Raw genomic sequence first — 22,992 nt, 5'->3', positions numbered from 1 at the left:
CCGCCCGACTTCCAAGGAGAAATCGACGCGACGCCTACCGTGAGATCGAAACTTCGACGCGCAGCCCCGCAGAACGACGCGCAGCCGGAAAATAAGCAGGAGAATCCACGCACAGACCCGGGACATCTGGTAATCCCCGCGATCCACAAAAAGAGACTGTCTGCGCGCCGGAAAACGACGCCCGACTTCCCCGCGTGGAAAAGAACGACGCAAGTCTGTGTGTGCTGAGAAGAAATCGACGCACACACCCCTTTTTCTACGCATCTCTTCTCCTGTGGCCCTCTGAGGAGATTTCCCACCAGAAACCAGGTACTCTGTGCTTGAAAGACACTTTATTGCTTTTTAAAGACTCAAAGACACTTAATATCACTTTTCAGTGATATCTTCACAAATTCGTATTGCAACTTTGATCGTTTTGACCTACAATTACCCAGATAAATATTATATATTTTTCTAAATACTGTGTGGTGTATTTTTGTGGTGTTATGCTATGGTGTTGTATGATTTATTGCACAAATGCTTTACACATTGCCTTCTAAGTTAAGCCTGACTGCTCGTGCCAAGCTACCGGAGGGTGAGCACAGGCTGATTTGGGATTGTGTGTGACTTACCCTGACTAGAGTGAGGGTTCTTGCTTGGACAGAGGGCAACCTAACTGCCAACCAAAAACCCCATTTCTAACATTGGTGATCAGCGGTGAGGATAGGACTGGTGTTTGTGCAGTGACATACAGTAGCTAAGTATTTCACTACCTACCCACAGTGGAAGGTCAACTTGATTTTTCATCTTTTTTTGGCTCTTGGTTCTCTGATGTCCTCCTGGATATACTATTGATATTTTGGACTTTGGATTTTGGTTTTTGCTGATAAGATCTTATCAAAATGGGATTGCTTACCTACTCATTCTTTGTTCGTACTGACCACCTCACTAAGGCTGACCTAAGGAAGCTTTGCAGACAATGGGGCCTTCCTGTAGCAAGGAGATCTACTAAAGCGGAGATGCTCCATCACTACATAGTCTGGGGGGAGGAAAGATGGGCAGAGAGAGAGGCAGCAAGAAACCAAATGACTAAGTACCCCTCAGATGAGGAGGAAGACTACTCAGATGAGGAGGAAGGCTACTCAGAGTTGGACAGTGACCCAGAAATAGATGAATGGCTCCGAAGTCAAAGGCGACAGGAGCAACAATTAGAGGAGTATCTTGCAGAGGTTGAGGCAAAAAGACTTTTAGCCCTGGAAGAAGAAAAGATTGCAGCTCAAGAGCTGAGCTGTAAAGAGCTGAAACTGGAGGCCGGAAGGGCTGAGTCCAGTTCAGATGGTGGCAGCAAAAATCTTGCATCTAGTACTGCTGAAGAAGGGCACAAGCCCAGAGATGTGGTGCCCAACTTGAAGAAGGAAGTTGACACACCCCAGGCAGTTCAAGGGTATGAGGTAGTTCCCGTTATGCACAGGGTCCCTGAGAAGGATTGGGGAACTGGCACAGGGAGTCATATTCCTACTGGGGGGAGGGACACTTTACTGACTCTAGCAGAGAGTGACAGAGAAAAGGGTTCCCCCCTGGTGGACGTCCTGGATATAGAGTGTAGAGACATCCCAGAAGAGTTTGGGTTGAGTGTCAGGGACAGACAGAAACTGTCTCACCAGTCTCAAGAGGGTGATGTAGAGTGCTTTTCCAAGGCTGAGTTACTAGGTGGTTGGGTGAAGGGTACTGTGGTTAATACATGTGAAGGGCAGAGTGATGTAATTGCTGGAGAGCATATGTCTGGTCCTTATTTTCCAGAGCTACGCCAACACCAGGTGGAGTGTGAGTTCTCTGACCCCAGGGAACTTACAGTGGAGGCAGACTTTTGGGTGAGTACCAGAGAGTCTGAAGAGGCATTTGGGGGTGCTCCTGAAGGGAGTGGTCTAGGTGGATTCCGACCAAGTTAGGTGGGAGAGGATTGTAGTGTCCCAGGTAGGTCTCAGAGCCTAACCTGTACCGTAGGGCCACCTTTTGAGGGAAGCCCCGCAGTGTCAGAAGAACTTGGGGGGATGACTGTAGACAGCATCCCAACAGTTCTGGTGTCTGGCAGTACCACTCCTAGTGAGGGGGTGCAGAAGTCCAGACATAGGGTTGAGAGGGGGTGGCAGACCCCAGTGGAGGATCTTGAAAGTCAGGGGTCAGCTCTGAGAGCAGAGCCCCCCAGGAATGACCCAGGTGAGACCGTTTCTGGTTTGGGGGAAACCCAGACTCTGCCGGATGGGCAGAGGTCGGGAGACCTGCGCCAACCAGACTCTTGTGTGGCCCTTGGGGACGGCGTGTCCCTTGTGGGGGGTGAGAGTGCCCCCCAGGAAGTCCTGGCATGCCAGGCAAAGATTCAACCTCAGGGTGGTGACTCTGGGTTGGATAACCGGGTTCAGAGGTTAAACTTTGACCTGGTGGGGGGTAGATGTGCCCCCCAGAAAGTCCTGGAATGCCAGGCAATGGCTCAACCTCAGGGTGGTGACTCTGGGTTGGCTTACCAGGTGAAGAGGTCAAACTCTGACCTGGTGGGGGGTAGGTGTGCCCCCCAGAAAGTCCTGGCGTGCCAGGCAGTTGTCCAACCTCAGGGTGTCGACTCTGGGTTGGATGGCCAGGTTCAGAGGTTAAACTCTGACCTGGTGGGAGGTAGGTGTGCCTCCCAGAAAGTCCTGGGGTGCCAGGCAATTGCCCAACCTCAGGGTGGTGACTCTGGGTTGGCTAACCCGGTTCAGAGGTCAAACTCTGACCTGGTGGGGGGTAGGTGTGCCCCCCAGAAAGTCCTGGTATACCAGGCAATGGTTCAACCTCAGGGTGGTGACTCTGGGTTGGATATCCAGGTTCAGAGGTTAACCTCTGACCTGGTGGGGGGTAGGTGTGCCCCCCAGAAAGCCCTGGTGTACCAGGCAGTGGTCCAACCTCAGGGTGTTGACTCTGGGTTGGATGACCAGGTTCAGAGGTTAAACTCTGACCTGGTGGGGGGTAGGTGTGCCCCCCAGAAAGTCCTGGCGTGCCAGGCAATTGCCCAACCTCAGGGTGGTGACCCTGGGTTGGGGTACCAGGCTCAGAGGTTAAACTCTGACCTGGTGGGAGGTAGGTGTGCCTCCCAGAAAGTCCTGGTGCGCCAGGCAATTGTTCAACTTCAGGGTGGTAACTCTGAGTTGAATGGCCCAGTTCAGAGGTTAAACTCTGACCTGGTGGAGGGTCAGTGTGCCCTCCAGAAAGGCCTGGCGTGCCAGGCAATTGTTCAACCTCAGAGTGCTGACTCTGGGTTGGATACCCAGGTTCAGAGGTTAAACTCTGACCTGGTGGGAGGCAGGTGTGCCTCCCAAGAAGCCCTGCTGTGCCAGGCAATTGTCCAACCTCAGGGTGTTGACTCTGGGTTGGATGACCAGGTTCAGAGGTTAAACTCTGACCTGGTGGGGGGTAGGTGTGCCCCCCAGAAAGTCCTGGCGTGCCAGGCAATTGCCCAACCTCAGGGTGGTGACCCTGGGTTGGGGAACCAGGCTCAGAGGTTAAACTCTGACCTGGTGGGAGGTAGGTGTGCCTCCCAGAAAGTCCTGGTGCGCCAGGCAATTGTTCAACTTCAGGGTGGTGACTCTGAGTTGAGAGGTCAGGTGCAGAGGTTAAACTCTGACCTGGTGGAGGGTCAGTGTGCCCTCCCGGAAGTCCTGGTGTGCCAGGCAATTGTTCAACTTCAGGGTGGTGACTCTGAGTTGAATGGTCAGGTGCAGAGGTTAAACTCTGACCTGGTGGAGGGTCAGTGTGCCCTCCAGGAAGTCCTGGCGTGCCAGGCAATTGTTCAACTTCAGGGTGGTGACTCTGAGTTGAATGGGCAGGTGCAGAGGTTAAACTCTGACCTGGTGGGGGGTAGGTGTGCCTCCCAGGAAGTCCTGGTTTGCCAGGCGGTGATCCAGTCTGAGGGTACAGACCCTGGGCTGGAAGACCAGGTTCAGGGTGTCCCCCCGGACCTGGAGGGACGGGCTACTGATAACAGTGCCCCTACCATGTTGTCTTCTGAGGAGGCCACTCCTAGTTGGAGGGTGCTGGACCCCAGAAGGGAGGGCAGGGGGAGGGAAGCCTCACCCCGGGCCCTAGTCCAACCTGAAGGTACAGACCCCAGGTTGGAGGGCCAGTGGCAGGTTAACAGCCCTGCACTGGTGGAGGAATTGTACAGGGCGACTTCTGTAAGCCCCCTGGCCATGTTGGACTCTGGGGGTACCGCTCCAGGAGGGAGGGTACAAAGCTCCAGAGGGGAGGACCAGGTTCAGGCTGTCATCCCTGACCTGGTGGAAGGGAGAGTGGTTAAAGGGTGCCCAGCACCTGGGGCTACCGCCCCCCACTCTCCACAGCCACAGTGGTTGGAGAGCTTTGAGAGGCCTGGGGCCTGGCTCTCATCCCTGGCAGCTGTCAGTAATCACTGTGGCTTGCTGTCCGGGTGGACAGAGTTATCCCTGGGGAGGGGACAAGTGTCCCACCCCGGGGATAGAATGGGCAACACCACTGTGTTGGTCCTGGTGGTACTATCCTGCTCCTGGGATACATCTGTGAGCAATGTAAGGTTAGGTGCTGCACAGATGGGATCCGCAGGAAAGGAGAAAGGTTCCCCATGGATGGGCTTAGTGGGCCCTGAGAGTATGGACAGAGGGATCCAATTGGAGTCAGGAAGGCGAAGAACTGGAGCATGCCCCTGCTGTTGTGGGCCTGGGTCCTTGTTCTGTCGCCTCAAACAGGGAAGTACATCAGGATAGTGATTGTTCTCCCCTGGCTTTAGGCTGGTGGGGGGTCATGTTGGACCTGGCTTTTTGACAGGGACATCCCCAAACTTTTTGCCTCCTTCCTCCTATTTTTTCTGACCTGTTGTTGTTGGCTTTTGACCTCTGAGCACTTTACCACTGCTAACCAGTGCTAAAGTGCATATGCTCTCTGTGTAAATTGTACTATTGATTGGTTTATCCATGATTGACTATTTAATTTACCTGTAAGTCCCTATTAGAGTGCACTACATGTGCCTAGGGCATGTAGATTAAATGCTACTAGTGGGCCTGCAGCACTGGTTGTGCCACCCACCTCAGTAGCCCCTTAACCTTGTCTCAGGCCTGCCATTGCAAGGCCTGTGTGTGCAGTTTCACTGCCACTTCGACTTGGCATTTAAAAGTACTTGCCAAGCCTAGAACTCCCCTTTTTCTACATATAAGTCATCCCTAATGTGTGCCCTAGGTAACCCCTAGAGCAGGGTGCTGTGTAGGTAAAAGGCAGGACATGTACCTGTGTAGTTATATGTCCTGGTAGTGTAAAACTCCTAAATTCGTTTTTACACTACTGTGAGGCCTGCTCCCTTCATAGGCTAACATTGGGGCTGCCCTCATACACTGTTGAAGTGGCAGCTGCTGATCTGAAAGGAGCAGGAAGGTCATATTTAGTATGGCCAGAATGGTAATCTAAAATCCTGCTGACTGGTGAAGTCGGATTTAATATTACTATTCTAGAAATGCCACTTTTAGAAAGTGAGCATTTCTTTGCACTAAAAACTTGTTGTGCCCTTCAATCCACGTCTGGCTAGGTTTAGTTGACAGCTCCTTGTGCATTCACTCAGACACACCCCAAACACAGGGTACTCAGCCTCACTTGCATACATCTGCATTTTGAATGGGTCTTCCTGGGCTGGGAGGGTGGAGGGCCTGCCCTCACACAAAGGACTGCCACACCCCCTACTGGGACTCTGGCAGACAGGATTGAGCTGAAAGGGAACTTGGTGCATTTCTTAGAGACTCTTTGAAATCACCCCCACTTCAAAGGCACAACTTAGTATAAAACAGGGCCTCTGCCCTACCTCATCACACACTTGCTGGAGAAGAAACCTGAACCAGAAACTACATCCTGCCAAGAAGAACTGCCTGGCTGCTCAAAGGACTCACCTGTCTGCTTTCTCCAAAGGACTGCTGTCTTGCTGTTGCCCTGCTGCCTTGCTGAACTCTTGTCTGGCTGTGAAAGTGCTCTCCAAGGGCTTGGATAGAGCTTGCCTCCTGTTCCTTGAAGTCTCAGGACCAAAAAGACTTCTTCCTTTCACGTGGACGCTCCGTGCGCCGAAAATTTCGACGCACAGCTTGTTTCGCGGCGAGAAAAACGCCGCACACCGACGCTGATCAACGCGACGCCCTCGGGACGATCGAGACTTCGACGCACAACCTCGCAAGGACAAAGCCGCCCGACTTCCAAGGAGAAATCGACGCGACGCCTACCGTGAGTGCGAAACTTTGACGCACGGCCTCGCAAGGACAACGCCGCCCGACTTCCAAGGAGAAATCGACGCGACGCCTGCCGTGAGACCAAAATTTCGACGCACGGCCTCGCAAGGACAACGCCGCCCGACTTCCAAGGAGAAATCGACGCGACGCCTACCGTGAGATCGAAACTTCGACGCGCAGCCCCGCAGAACGACGCGCAGCCGGAAAATAAGCAGGAGAATCCACGCACAGACCCGGGACATCTGGTAATCCCCGCGATCCACAAAAAGAGACTGTCTGCGCGCCGGAAAACGACGCCCGACTTCCCCGCGTGGAAAAGAACGACGCAAGTCTGTGTGTGCTGAGAAGAAATCGACGCACACACCCCTTTTTCTACGCATCTCTTCTCCTGTGGCCCTCTGAGGAGATTTCCCACCAGAAACCAGGTACTCTGTGCTTGAAAGACACTTTATTGCTTTTTAAAGACTCAAAGACACTTAATATCACTTTTCAGTGATATCTTCACAAATTCGTATTGCAACTTTGATCGTTTTGACCTACAATTACCCAGATAAATATTATATATTTTTCTAAATACTGTGTGGTGTATTTTTGTGGTGTTATGCTATGGTGTTGTATGATTTATTGCACAAATGCTTTACACATTGCCTTCTAAGTTAAGCCTGACTGCTCGTGCCAAGCTACCGGAGGGTGAGCACAGGCTGATTTGGGATTGTGTGTGACTTACCCTGACTAGAGTGAGGGTTCTTGCTTGGACAGAGGGCAACCTAACTGCCAACCAAAAACCCCATTTCTAACAAATATATAACCATACCAATATTCTTTTTTTTTAATGAAAAAACGCATTGTGCATTTCATTGAATTCGCATTGTACCTTTTTCCCTGATAATTAATTTTCTTCAGTTACTTATGCCATAAGAGCTTTGAAGCCGGTGTTTCCTAAGGCGTTACCAGAATAGAATCAATAATTTGAGGCATAAATTATTTTTTTCTAATTAGTGCCACAACTAGATTTAATATTCCTATCTCAACGTATATATTTTCAAAACTACATAATTAAACCTACTTTCAAGTCTGAGCACTGGCATATCACTAACGTATCACATTCGTTTGAAAAAGGAAATGATCGGAAGTCGTTGTTATCTAGCTAAAATACGTATTGATATATTCCATTTGTTAATGGTGTGCTATATTTGAAAATTGACATGTGAGCTATGTGTAAGGGACTTTAGCAGGACATGACAATCAACCATGGTGTTGTGAAAATGTCCCAGTGGGAATGCTGGGAGTGCTTGCTTTCCGGTGCGAATATCTGCAGCGTGTACGACTTCAAGCAATGCACTACAATATATATTTAAATGTAGTTTGTACACCACAGGCAGACTTTCATCAGGCATGCCTTCTCAGTCAAGAACATATTTCGTTTGTTGTGGTTGTGCAAGGCTGCAAGGTTCTTGTTGCACTGTAAAGTCATTACAACAATGATTGTGTGTTCTGAACGACCCTTTTATTTTCTAGGCTCCAGTTCCCATAATTTCTATGGAAATTTCAATGAAAAGAGTAAGTGTGTACTATTTTCATCGTATCGTGCAGCTGCAGAATTATGGACTTAAATGAGCAGCTAAAATGTGAATGCCTGCTTTCCATTTTAACTTTGTTAGAATTGTAGTAAAGTGATGTGTATGTGAACTGTTTAATTAAAGTCTTGTTATCACTTTTGTGCATTACATATCTGTGTGTATATCTTATCAAATGTGTACTAAGGTATATCGACAATTATCCTGAGTGCTGTCCCTGCTTACACTTCAATAGACATTCATCGAGAAGTTGCAAACAGGTGAAAATAGTGGCCATGTTTTTGATGGTCTAGGGCTGATACTGCACCCATGCATAGGCTAGTTAGACATAGACAATGCATCCCTACTATCAAAATGTCTACATGCAAGTTAAGAGGTAGAAGTGCTGCTCGATTAACACAACATGCGTAGCCAAAAGGCAGCCTCTTGTGCCCATCAGGGCATGACCTCCACAGGTAAAGGTGATTGAAACAATATATCCACGTAATCACATGAGCACACAAATAGCATACACTTTCCACACATTTTGGAAAATGGGCTCGATTATCTACAGTACTAAATTCGCTATTTCATAACTTGTAAAGACAGCAGATTGCAGACCACTTTGTGATTCAGCATCTGGCAATTTAAAATAGACGATATAACTTGCATCGTCCTCTTCAAGATACAGTAGTAAGAGACCACCTCACTGATAATGCATGGATCATTAGCAGTCTTGCTTATAGGTTTTGTGATTTTTTTGGGATCTGTGCATAAAAAAATGTTACCCCCACATTCATAAAAATGTGACAAGGATAGAGCTCCTGTGCACCAAAATGCAATTCTAATTTTTAGAGATACGGAAACAGAGAATTCTTGCTAGGTGTCATTCCTCTCCCATGTACCCATTTGCTGCTCACATCTTCCACAGTGTAGTCTTTCTACAAATTTGGATTCGATAGTGCTGCAAATAATAACCAATGTGCCCTCTACCAACATAAGAACTCATTCAGTTTCACAGCTATTCTGAGCAAATCAATCAAGGTCTATAATAGTGAAGCGTCTGAATCAGCAAAGAATGACTGTCGCTGTGAATGTTTGCAAAATATTGGTAGAAAACAATGTTACACAGTGCCACAATGAATTACAATTTTGTTTTTAATGAATTTGTCTTGAAAAGAAAAGAAAAATATTATCACCCATCATGAAAAATTATGATAGTTTTAGACCACAATGTCAGGCCTTATTCCGTATGGCCCTGCTTATTCCTTGAACCACAGTGGCTATTTTCTCTAGTCGCATACAAGGCTTATCTCGTGAAAGAACTTTATTATGCTTGCATTGAGCCGTTCCAACGCCACATTAGCGTAATTTTTTTACGCAAATGTGGCATTGGAAGGGGAAAAATGCTGCACTCTATTTACAAAGTGGTGCTATGCTTATAATGCTTTGCTACCCCTTGTGCCACATTATGCCTGCACCAGGCATAATGTATGCAAGGGGGGCGTTCCGGCCCGGGAGGGTGTAAAAACGGCACAAAGAAATCTCTATGAGATTCCTTTGCACCATTTATATCGTCATTTTTAACATCTGCTAAACGAAGGCGTTAAAAAGAGGCTTCCATTTATTACAATGGTCCTCTGGGTGCTTTGCAAGATTAGTGTCAGAATTTTTATGCTAATCCTGCAAAGTGCTGGACTAGCGTGAAAAATGATGACGCTAGTCACCCTAACTACCGCCATGGTGTGCCATATTTAAAATACCATGGTGGCTTTAGGGGGGGCTCTTAGTGGAGCTACAAAAGTGGTGCTGCACTAGGTGCAGTGCCACATTTCATAAATCTGCTCTGTAAGGTGGTAAGCAGAAGCAATGATATCAGAATTTACCTGCACGTTCATAGATTACTTATAATGCAGATCTCCCCACTCTAAGGTTTTAACCTTGGCAATAAAATGGTTATATTATGCATCATAGAACCTGAGGATTTATGAGCAGTGGAGAAGGAAAGAAATTCAGGATGAGCATTACTTAGGGGCCTTATTTAGATCCTGGTGACTCCTTTTACAGCAACGAAGGTTTGCCCAGCCGTCAGCATGTTTAAAGTGCCCTCTGGGCTTGCTTTTTCTTCAGAATAGACACACTTCGGGATGGGGGGGCTATGTCCTTCGAACAAAAATAAAAGGCCTCAATACAAAGGGAGGTTTCTCCTTGCATTTGGGAAAACACTTTCCCTGTTCCCGTCGACTATGTGCAACTAACTATTTAAAGATTTAGAGGTACAATTTAAATCAGTGCATATAAAACACATCGGACACACATACACATGTTTTTCTATTACCTAATGGAAACAGTTAATATCAAAAATACGTTTTTGTGACGTGTTTTGTTGTTACTCTTTCCTACACTCCTCATAGAGCCTTCGCAGATGTTTAAATAGGAAGACATTGATTATTTGAGGTTTTACACTTTTCAACTGTACAACAGTGTTGATGTGATGCTTTTCAGAATGAACACCCCTTTCAATGACCATTCCTAGTGACATTTTTTCTTCACGTATTTCTCTTAGCAACAACTGTACATAGGTTCTGAGTCAGGTGTAGCCCAAGTAAAGCTTCATCAGTGTCACATATATGGCTCTGCCTGCGCGGACTGCTGCCTGGCGAGAGATCCTTACTGTGCTTGGGATGGCGTGTCATGTTCCCGCTACTATCCATCTGGAGTGATGTCCAAAAGGTAAAAGCAAATGCTGTTTATTCGTTCAAGGATTCAACTAAATGAAACCTTTCTTTTAATGCATGAACAAATATTGCCATTTTGCCAACCGATAACCGTCCTCCTGGTCTATCCCAATATTCTAAAAGAGAATTTCCTGGTGTCCTCTCCCTTTCCCAGCTCCCCTCGAGAACTCTGAGACCCCACCCCTGTAGTGGAATAAGACAATGCCTAGCATCCTGCCACCTCCCAGCACCACCCTCTCCCCAGCCTAAAGCTCAACCCAACCCAACTCTCCCACATTGAGAATGGGTGTCTGGCACCTCATTGGCTCTTCAGTCTAGCCTGCATTTCCCTACTAGTGGAGATAGCAGAGACTCCTGCCTGAATGGAGAGATTATGGTTGATAGCACAATGGTACCGCCCTCGTTCCACTACCTTCCTGGGGTTTCGGAAGAACTGGGGAAGGCGGTTGTGTATCGCCATCAATTAGTGCAGGGCTTCAGGGTCCACCATTTCACTGCTCTGACATCAAAGTAGTCAAACAAACAAAATGTATTTTAGAAAGTAATACAAAAATTACAACCATTAAAAAAATGGATACTACAAAGAGAAATTCACCGTAAGCAATACCATAAACAATGGGATGTTGAAGAAATAGTCAATTGCGTTTGTGGAGTATTTTTGAACATTAAAGTAGGTGTGACATAACAGTAAGATGCCAAACAACACATTCATCCTAAACAGGCCCCAACAGGGAGGACGTGCTGGTTTTGATATGGGTGACCGATATGGGTGGCAAACAGCCTCCGGTGTTATGTGCAAACACACTACAGTGGAACGAATGCCTAAAGGTACTCTGTGGGAACCTTTATCAATTATGGGAGTTGACATCACTTATTATGGCCAGATTATAAACAAGCCAATGCGTTTGACTGTTGCAACGACAATTCAAAAAGAAGAAACGAAAATGCCTGCAGCTGTGCATAACAATGACAAAAACAGGTTTGCATTGTGTATACACTACATAAATGAGATGAAGAATTAAATATGTGACGGCAAATTACACGTAAAAAAGTCCCTTGTGCATGTGCAGAGATCCATACAGCCAATAGACAGGTGATGCTACAATGGAACTGTGGGCTGATCCAAGATGTGACTGACAGTGCCTCAAAGCAAAGAAGCTAATTGCTGAAGGATGCAGAACCACCGTCCACAGAGTATGTATAGAATACATTGAATCCATGAATGGTGCAAGGGACATTACACGGAACCCTAAGAAAGACATGAATTTAAAGAACTTGACATTATTGAATGCATTGTGAAGCCCAATTGCAGAGTCTGAGGAGGGAAAGCAGAGTAAAAGTATGCTCCATTCCAAAATAATGTACTGAACTGCTGCCTGTTAAGATGTGCACGAACCAAAGCCATAATTTAAATATGCCCCATTCTACAATAATTTGCCCAACTACTGCCTGCTAGGATGTACATGAACCGGTGCCATGGTAATGGCATAGTTTTTATGGGCGAGCGCAAAGACTACTAAAAACATATGAGGCTCAATGTTTTCAGCATGGTCTCCGGACTGCTTTATTTGTTTATTTTCCGTGCAGCGCGATCGCGCTGCATTTTACATAGTGCGATCGTGCTGCGTTTTTTTTATTTACAATGCTAATATCTCTAACTAGAGCTAATGCGTGACCCGTTGCATTGAAAATGCTTGTATTAATTACTGTTTGACCTCATTTTAGGGTGGACATGTGCGTGTCTTTGTGCATTCAATGGACTGATAAAGCCATATAAATCAAAACATGAAATGAAAGAACAGCACAAGTTGAACTAGAGAGAGATATGGCTTGAAAGCTAGCTTCCTATACATATTTTCAGCACTTTATTATTTGCTATTGCATTTGTAAGAGTTTGCAATACTAACAACATGGCTCTATGAGTCAAATGTTTGCTGCTGACATTTGCAGGGGCCTGCAGATCACAAATTGAGTGCTGGTGCATTTACCTCATCCTTCCGTCCTTCAGTGGTCAGTAAAGTGAGTAACATTAAACCGGGTAATAATAATTGTAGGTGTTTTCCACATTTAGGGGGTCATTCCGACCCCGGCGGGCGGCGGAAGCCGCCCGCCTGGCGGGAACCGCCAAAAGACCGTACTGCGGTCAAATGACCGCGGCGGTCATTCTGACTTTCCCGCTGGGCCGGCGGGCAACCGCCAGAAGGCCGCCCGCCGGCCCAGCGGGAAAGCCCCTTCAACAATGAAGCCGGCTCCGAATGGAGCCAGCGGAGTTGAAGGGGTGCGACGGGTGCAGTGGCACCCGTCGCGATTTTCAGTGTCTGCACAGCAGACACTGAAAATCTTTATGGGGCCCTGTTAGGGGGCCCCTGCACTGCCCATGCCTATGGCATGGGCAGTGCAGGGGCCCCCAGGGGCCTCACGACACCCGTTCCCGCCATCCTGTTCCTGGCGGTATTTACCGCCAGGACCAGGATGGCGGGAAGGGGTCGGAATCCCCATGGCGGTGCTGCAAGCAGCGCCGCCATGGCGGATTCCTTGGGCCAGGGGTAAACCGGTGGGAAAACCGCCGGTTGCCCTTTTCTGACCGCGGCTTTACTGCCGCGGTCAGAATGGCCCTGGAAGCACCGCCAGCCTGTTGCCGGTGCTTCCGCGGTCCCCGGCCCTGGCGATCATGGACCGCCAGGGTCGGAATGACCCCCTTAGACTTTTAGAGGCATCAAATAGGTGATATGACATGCTATGGTAAAAACATTCTATTTAAACATGCAGCGCAGGGTGACCTCTTCCTATCCGGGTGACAAATGTCTCCATTTTGTGGGGGATTACAGTTGACATTGTGCTGGCACTGAATGGGTTCCCATAAATATATAATGATACCACACTTGTTGCACAACTGGATACTGTTTTGAAAGTTAATGCTTTTTGCAATTTAGAGATTGTCTGTGGTGCAATATCATTTAAAGGGTGCAGTGCATTTCACAGGTTCTGTTACCCTACCTGCTCTTACACATGTAAAAGAGCAAGGTGGATCTATTCTCTACAATACTATGACCTAGTCATGCTAAAAAGCTTATAAGGTGGTTAATGGCTTGACAATCCTGTTTATGGAAACCAACACTATTCCTAGTGTGCAATGGTATTGGCCTATAGGACTCAGGTACATCAAAGCTAAGGTTATTACTGATTCAAGTTATTACTTGTTCTAATAAGAGCAGACTCATAGACTCTATTGCTTACTGTATACATTTGTACGAGTCTATTGCTGGAACTGTGTACTTTTGTTTTTTTGGTATTACTGACCCACAACTTAGGCAAACCTCCTAGTCAAATAGATTAATTGAGGGCACCAAGGTGTATTGTCCTTGGAATGCAGGACATTAGGATAAGCTGAAACAAGACATCACTCTTTGCCCCCATATCAGGACAACAAATTATGCATACACAATATGTGTGAATATCTGGTATTGTGAACATCAACGTTCTGGCCATTTAGCACATACTCTTTATTAGAAAGGCATAGATGAGTATGCACAAACATGTAGAAACATCTGCATAACTGTCCAGGAGGTTTTTGGTATGCCATCTATAACAAAATGCAATAATGCAACAAAAACAGAAAATAGTATGATTCCAGATTATATACATTGTTACCATTTTATATATAATGAAAAAAACACGAAGGCATAACGTAAATGAACAAGCTGCACAGAGCAATTTACAATACAATATCATAAAACTAAATTTCTAGTGGCAATTTGAAGGAAATACCTATTCAAAACAAATGAAAAATGACTGCATTAAGGCAATTTAACAACATTCTATACGTTTTTGACTAACCAAAAAATGAATTAAATTATTCCACATTTGAAATCTTAATGACATTGGTGAAATCTATGAAATATTGGAGAAACCTGCCACAGTCAATGAATAAGCATTGGCAGAGAATGGGGCATCCACACAAATGACGAAGAGTGGATGAGAGTGGCAAGGGCAACCACATAGACAGCACACTGGAAATGTTTACAAGGGAGACAGCTGAAAAACATGCATTCTTGTAGGGTTCTGAAACAAAAAGAAAAAAGTAGCACCTGAAAAAATGAACAATAGGATGATACAAGTAATGCATCTGTGCTCTGGGGAGAAACAAACACAGGAAGAGGAAGAAAGCCTACCAAAGATGAAGAATACAAAATAAGCAAATGACAATGACAATGAAACCAATGAGCATCCCTAACCTCTGCGCAATGCAAGAAGAGGTCTAGTAAGTGACAGCACATGTGCTGTCTTAAGCAAGGCATTAAAAGTGCAAAGACTATACCACACATTCCTGATATCTGTATACACTTGTGAAAGGAAATGTATATTGACTTTTGAGCGAGGTTGAGAAAGTGCAGATCAATGCTTTTATACTTGATTCCCTAACGACTCTGTCGCTTGGATCCAATAAATGAGATAAGAATGCAGATCTCGCAAGAATTTGAGAAGAATAATGTCCAGTAGAACATTCCTCATTTGATCTTCCAAAATTGGTGACTCTAGCCAGGTCAAAGATTTCTGGGAGTTACGTTGTTCACCTTAGAATCTGGCAACTTGTGTTCTAATCCCATTTTAAGGACTATGTGGTGAAAACAGATTTGATTCTGGAAACATTACTCATTTCTCTGTTGCTGAAACTGTAAACAAATTGTCATGTAAAAGGGCACATATGAGCAATATAAATCAAGGGGCATATTTATCAACATTTTGCATTGCCCTTGTTTCACATAAGGGGTGCTTGGGCAAAGCAAAACCCAAATGAGATTTCCAAGCCACACAAAGTCATTTGTGTGTGGCCCTACGTGGCTTGGTAAATCTGGAATAATGCAAGGCAGTGCAAGTCATTGCCTTGTGTTACTCTGTCCCATTGATGTGTCCCATGGGAGGAGTGTAGGTGTTCCCATGCATCCAACCATGCATTCTAAAGAAATCATAGATTTATTGACACTTGTAGACCTGGGAATGTATCAGAATGCTACACCTCCCCAGGGGAGGCGTTACAAGGAGAAATATCTTTATTTCTTCTCTTTTTTCTGCAACACATGTAGAAAGAGGAAAAGCCTCATAGAATTGTTTTTATGCAGGGAGGTGCACCTTCCTGCACAAAAGCAATCCAGCCTACAACGCAGGCCCTGTTGTACCATGGTGCAAGGGTGCGTGCATTGGCGCTAGACAGCAGTTTGTGCTCTAGCACAGACAGAGAGCAGGATTGGGCCATATTATGTTAAATGCAACACAGTATTGCCTTCTCCCTTTCACACAGCACAACATGGTGACTTGCTGTGTTGCAAGAAATGTTGATAAATATGGCCTGGAAAGTAATATACTGTCATCGCACTGCCCCATTCATGTACTATGATCTCTAAAGCCATCTTTCAACTTGACATTTCAGGAAAGCCCAGGGTATCATGTAATGTAAATAGATTAAGAACATTATGACCACATTTGGAAATCTTACAAAACAAAATGAACTATTTAAAGTTGGTTGATAGGAACATTTTTGTTTCTAGATTGTGCATTGATCTGAATGGTCTTCCAAGTTACAATAGCAAATAAGTATCTCCCTAAGGCGTTCATAGCCTCGCAGCAATCAAACCCTGCTATAACAGTTTGTTTTTATCAGATTAAATAGAAGATATTATAGTCTCCCTTCATTAACTTCGTGTGTTTAAGATTAAAATCAGGCATAACGATTGACTTAAACATTCATTTAGGAATGCTAGAATAGCTCACATAAATACGCATTTGTTAGGTAATAATCATTGATACAAAGTTTCATTTGCATCATCTTATTCAGGTTTGAGTGCAATGGCCCTTCAATGGGAGGCTAAGAAATACGTGATATAGAAATGTATTATTTTGGAAGAAGAGCGTGCATGCTTTGAGCTGAGATCCATGAGGCTGACATGATTTAAAAATATAATACTTGACTGTGAGCCAAACGTTCTGACTATTTAAATAATCAGGAGTTTTACAAGCTAATCGAATCGTAATTAGTTGTATTGCTTTCGTCACTTCGGATTGGTTGTGAGTATAGCCAGGTGTCATCTAAGATATGAGCAATTTACTTCTGTTATATTCTGTGGGAACACATAATCCTGCAACATATTGTCGCCTGCTGGTGCCAGTTTAAAGGATTTTGAGAAACTGTAAACCGAGGCAGACTTGTGTCCTGGATAACTGATAAAATGTGTGATTGAAAATGAAACAGAAGGCAGACTTAGTGTTTGAAGTCCCAGTATTTTTTTCAACAGTTTAGTGTCACTGCGGTTTACATTTCTACATATCCATAACAGTACAAATGCCAAACGATGGTTCACTGGTGGTGTTTTAAACTTCAGATGGCTTTATTTCAGGGGGTCTGACAGCTTGCTAATCCTCTCATATAGGGTTTCATGAAGTCTGACTACATTCACTTGGTGACAGACTAGCAACCTTGACTGCATTTTAACTCAAAGTGGCACAAATCGAGAACTAACCTTGGTGGTGCTGAGAATGATATTACAAAGCAGTGATGGTGTATTGTGCATTATCAGAGAATCAAATATAAATGATATTGCCAATAAGTACATACTCAGGTTACTTAAATTGGTGCTGTGCAAGCCTAAGGCTACTTATAAACTGCATATGACAGACTAAATAGCTTCTAGGTGTTGAGTGTATGACTTATCACTTGATTTTTAAACCAGAGTGAACTCGGACTGCTAAGTTCCCTTTTATAAAAAAGTTGTATTTACACTCAGGTCTTGGTCCCCAAAAGACCCGTTTGAGGGATATATCTGGTCAAGGCTAGTTGACGACCGTACAAAGTCTGGTGCACCAAAAATTTAATTTTGGAAATAACTGATAAGGCTAATAGCAGCAAATGAAGGTGTGCCTTCTGCATGTTCACCCCACATTGTATGATATTTTGTGTACCCTATGTTTGTTGTCATTGGGACTGTGGACACTTAACCACTGGCTACTAAATTGGAAGGTATGTGTGCTTTCCTTAATAAACATGCACTGTACATTGGAATTCCCTATTTCATTTAGTTTACTTCCCTAACATGTATTATAAATGGTTACTAACATGCACCCATGAAGGCGAAAATTAAATGCCATATGTGGGCTGCAGTGTGTATTCAAACCACCCACATTATGACAAAAAAACTGTCTACGAGGAGCTCCACTCTGTTCAGGATAGGCTGCAGTTTAAATGCTCTGAAGTTGCACATGCCAGCCTTTGCCACTTTTATACATTAAGTCGTGCCTTCAGTGTGTCTTGTAAGCCCAAAGGGCAGGGTGCTCATATATAAAAGCAAGTCGCAGTAAATATGGTGGTTAGTATGCCCTCATAGTGAAATTAGAGCAAAAAATCTATTTAACTGTGTAGGACTTCCTGAACTTTTTTCTATGTAAGCTTTCATGAGATTCAAATTTTAATTCCCTATATCTGCTTAGCAAAAGTTACAAAAATGCCTCAAATGTTCTATCCTGTGCAGTTTTAAAAATGTTATTGTATGTGAAATCACATTTTGTATATATAGCAAGATGGAAATAACTTTATAATTATTTACTTTAGGCTGCATGGGCCAGAACTGAGTCAGAGCCACTTCTGCCACACCTCTGGAGCTTGAATCCTCTGGGTGGCTAGCAGAGTTAACAACCCTGATTCAGAGGATAATGAGCTGTCTCTGAGCCCAGAAAGGGCCCGATGGGTGCTAGCTGCTGGCCACCTAGATGTGATTAACTATCTGGAAGTGGATAGGAACAGTTGACATAACAAAGGACAGCGTCAGCACTGCCTCCTTTGTCTTGGTATTCATACCCAAGACCCTCCTAGGCAACCAGGCTCCAGTCGCAGTAGGATGCCAAACCTAATGTGACCATGAAATGTGGAAGGAGAACTCATCTGAATAGGTGAGTGGTTTTGAAGCTGATCGAGGCCTGCTTGGTTTTGCCACCATGAAACAGGATTTCCTGTGTAATTTTACATTAAAACATCAAGTAAATGCTGAAAAAGGAGGTGCAGATTGTGAGAAAATATTTAAGACTGGATGGAAGAATTTCTGTAATCACTGGCCAGTGCACATGATGAAATTGACACCTGCATCATCACTTCCTCAGAACATTCCTGGACCTTGCAAGACTACATCTGATGAAGAAGGCTGTGCTAAGGAAAACTTCTGACTTCTGCAAGAAGAGGAATCACACCAGGACACCAGCACACAAGGGCTTCTAATGCCAGCTGGCACCCAGGAACTGGAACTGCCCTCAAAGGGTCAAATTGTTGAACTCATGTTACTTGCTTCAGGGATGCAAATGACATTTTGTGGTAAATCCCTGTTTCAACTAGACTTGTGTCCTAAGTGAGCATCTGTCAGTTTTTTATATATATATATATATATATATATATATATATATATATTTATGTAGACATATAGGTGGTCATTACAACCTCGGCGGTCTTTTTACAAGACCGCTGAGGGACCGCCGTGCAGAAGACCGCCAGTAGTGGCGGTTTGCCGCTCGGCGTACTATGACTGTTGGCTGCTCTCCGTCCTTTTTCCGACGGAGAGCCGCCAACAGCCATACTGGCGGGCGGCTGGGAAGTGGAGGTTGCTCCACCTTCACCGCCACGCCAACAGAACACCGTCCACCGAACCACGTCCTGTGATTCGGCGTGGCGGTGTTCTGTTGGTGGTGTGGTGTTGGCGGAGCAGCCCCCTTGGCTCCCATCCCCTCCCTGAGGATCGACGGAACAGGTAAGTCGATTTTCCGTTAGGGGAGGGGGGTGGGGGGGTGTTGTGTGTTGTGTGGGTGCATGGGGGTGTGCGTCTGTGTATATAGAGGGGTGTGTGAGTGCATATATGCTTGCGGAGGTGTTACGTGTATTGGGAATGAGTGCGTGTATGTCTGTGGGTATGTCTGTATGGATGTGTGCGTGTATGTTTGTATGTGGGTGTGCGTGTCTGACTGTGTGTGTGGATGTAGGCATGTATGTCGGTGTGTGTGCGTGTGTGTCTTGGTGGTGCCTGCGTGCGTGTCGTGTGTGTGTGAGTTCTGTGATGTTGGGGGTTGGGGTGGGGAGGGGGGCCCTGCCACCTTTGGTGGGTGGCAGGGGTGTTGGGGGTGTAGAGGAGGGAATCGGGGTGGGGGCGACCCCTATCAGTGCCAGGGAAGGAATTCCCTGGCACACTGATAGTGCTTACCGCCATGGATTTCATGGCGGTTCCAACCGCAGGAAATCCAGGGCGGTAAGCCGGGTCAAAATACCGCTGGCGGTATAGTGACGGCCGCCGGGCAGTAACTGCCATGGTCATAATACAAAAAAAAAAGACCGCCAGCCTGTTGGCGGTCTTACCGCCGCTTCTCCTCCTTCCGCCAGGGTCATAATGACCCCCATAGTCACTCAAAAAGCCAGAGGTAACAGGGACGTTATAGTTAGGTTCTAAATGTATTTGAACAAAACAATAGAAATTCAGCAGTTAAAGTAATTTCAAGTAACTATAACTTGCTGCCTAAGGTAACTCTATAAGTCACGCCCCCGCAATGCACAGTTGCTTCTTCAATAATTTGAATTTTAATGTTTCATTGATATTTTTATTGATGTTATAAAAGTTGTCATGAGTGCTGAAATATCTGGGGTAAATAGGAGTGCATGGCGAGGGTGTGAGTTATAGTTACCTTAGGCCACGAGTTATAGTTACTTGAAATACTTCTAACTATAACTGCTGAATTTCTATGGTTTTGTGCGAATAAATTCGGAACTTACTATAACGTCCCTGTAACCCTTAATATTTTAGGTGAATTTCTAAGGTTTTTATAAGATTTCCTAAATATTACGTCCCTGTAATTTCTATAGTTTCATTAACGTAATTTTCATTACTATACAATAATCCAACCACAGCCGCGCAAAACCACAGCCATGTCCCAAGATGGCTGTCAACACTTCCTTGTTGAAGTGTTGGCAACCAATCAGGTCTTACCATGAGATTGGGAGCATTTGTGGTGGCTTCATGTCCCTATATATACAAATTTAGTTTTCCTTCAATATTTCAAGAACTACTGGATGGATTTACACCAAATAACAAAAAAGGCTTTACCTGGACCAAGACCTAGTTTTCTGCCAAATTTTGTATAATTCCATCCAGCGATTCGGCCTGTATTCCTGTTCAAAATCTCTATGGAAATTAACATGGATAAAACACATTTTGAAACCCCCCCTTTTTAAACTGTTTTAAAATAAGCCATCATATCAGAGGCAAGGTGTAGTTTCCGCGCCCACTTTCCATTACTCTACAGCATTGTCTAAGCATTTTTGTGTCTGCAATAAATAAGAGAGCATCTCTGACAGTAGCCTTTCACTGGGTATCAGGAACGTTATCAATCGCTTCCCTCTTGTTGGGCATGTAAGGTTTGAATAATCTGTTTTAAAGCCTCTCTAATTGCGGACATTTTTATGTCATTTCATAATCTAGAGCTTGTTCCTGAGACGTGCCATACAAGTTTGACCAAAGACCTACATTTAACTAGAGCAGGGGTGATTTTGGCCATGTTAGTTCCCCATGAATTTCCATGTTCCATGTTACCAATATGTATATAGTGTATGTTTACCCCACAGCCTTGCCAAAGTCTAGAAGACGAAACACATGTCGGCAGTTGGCTGTTTTTCAGATTATTTGTCTTACATGTGGTCGTTGTCCTGCATATCGACCATACTTGTTCACTCTTCAATAAATGTTCATTTTCACTTACCACCTGAACTTTGACACTACTTGATTGACCACTTGGATCAACCACACAAAACTTGTTTTGGTGTGCCCTGGCCTGCTGCTTTCATATTTGATATTGTTAGACCTGACAGCCTTAGGGTAGTCACCCCTAACTTTTTGCCTGCCTCCCTCCATTTTTTTGGACACTGTTTTTGCTGGTTTATAGACTCTGCGCACTTTACCACTGCTAACCAGTGCTAAAGTGCATATGCTCTCTCCCTTAAAACATGGTAACCTGGAATCCTACCTGATTGGACTATTAATTTACTTATAAGTCCCTAGTAAGGTGCACTTTATGTGCATAGGGCTGGTAAATTAAATGCTACTAGTGGGCCTGCAGCACTGGTTGTGCCACCCACTTAAGTAGCCCCTTTTTCCTTGTCTCAGGCCTGCCATTGCAAGGCCTGTGTGTGCAGTTTCACTGCCACCTCGACTTGGCATTTAAAAGTACTTGCCAAGCCTAGAACTCCCCTTTTTCTACATATAAGTCACCCTTAAGGTGTGCCCTAGGTAACCCCTAGGGCAGGGTGCTGTGTAGGTAAAAGGCAGGACATGTACCTGTGTAGTTATATGTCCTGGTAGTGTAAAACTCCTAAATTCGTTTTCACACTACTGAGAGGCCTGCTCCCTTCATAGGCTAACATTAGGGCTGCCCTCATACACTGTTGAAGTGGCAGCTGCTGATCTGAAAGGAGCAGGGAGGTCATATTTAGTATGGCCAGAATGGTAATACAAAGTCCTACTGACTGGTGAAGTCGGATTTAATATTACTATTCTAGAAATGCCACTTTTAGAAAGTGAGCATTTCTTTGCACTTAAATCCTTCTGTGCCTTACAATCCACGTCTGGCTGGGCTTGGTTGACAGTTCCTTGTGCATTCACTCAGACACACCCCAAACACAGGGTACTCAGCCTCACTTGCATACATCTGCATTTTGAATGGGTCTTCCTGGGCTGGGAGGGTGGAGGGTCTGCTCTCACACAAAGGACTGCCACACCCCCTACTGGGACCTTGGCAGACAGGAGTAAACTGAAAGGGGACCTGGTGCACTTCTTAGCCACTCTTTGAAGTCTCCCCCACTTCAAAGGCACATTTGGGTATAAAACAGGGCCTCTGCCCTACCTCATCAGACACTTGCTGGAGAAGAAACCTGAACCAGAAACTACATCCTGCCAAGAAGAACTGCCTGGCTGCTCAAAGGACTCACCTGTCTGCTTTCTACAAAGGACTGCTGTCTTGCTGTTGCCCTGCTGCCTTGCTGAACTCTTGTCTGGCTGTGAAAGTGCTCTCCAAGGGCTTGGATAGAGCTTGCCTCCTGTTCCTTGAAGTCTCAGGACCAAAAAGACTTCTTCCTTTCACTTGGACGCTCCGTGCGCCGAACATTTAGACGCACAGCTTGTTTCGTGGCGAGAAAAACGCCGCACACCGACGCTGATCGACGCGACGCCCTCGGGACGATCGAGACTTCGACGCACAACCTCGCAAGGACAAAGCCGCCCGACTTTCCAGGAGAAATCGACGCGACGCCTTCCGTGAGCGCGGAACTTTGACGCACGGCCTCGCAAGGACAACGCCGCCCGACTTCCAAGGAGAAATCGACGCGACGCCTGCCGTGAGACCAAACTTCCGACGCACGGCCTCGCAAGGACAACGTCGCCC

General features: G+C 45.5%; 1 protein-coding gene across 1 annotated transcript in view; it reads left to right on the top strand.

Annotated features, from left to right (window-relative positions):
- Positions 1-22,992, top strand: part of SEMA3E (semaphorin 3E) — a 553,526-nt gene that overhangs the window by 485,305 nt on the left and 45,229 nt on the right. Inside the window, exons 13-14 of the mRNA XM_069228706.1 lie at positions 7,764-7,805; positions 10,368-10,534. Coding sequence (XP_069084807.1) covers positions 7,764-7,805; positions 10,368-10,534 — 209 coding nt within the window. The remainder of the gene's footprint in view (positions 1-7,763; positions 7,806-10,367; positions 10,535-22,992) is intronic.

Source organism: Pleurodeles waltl, chromosome 4_1, assembly GCF_031143425.1.
Source record: "Pleurodeles waltl isolate 20211129_DDA chromosome 4_1, aPleWal1.hap1.20221129, whole genome shotgun sequence".
Lineage (NCBI taxonomy): Eukaryota > Metazoa > Chordata > Amphibia > Caudata > Salamandridae > Pleurodeles > Pleurodeles waltl.
The sequence above is the reverse complement of the archived record's forward strand: the minus strand, read 5'-3'. Positions and strand labels throughout refer to the sequence as shown.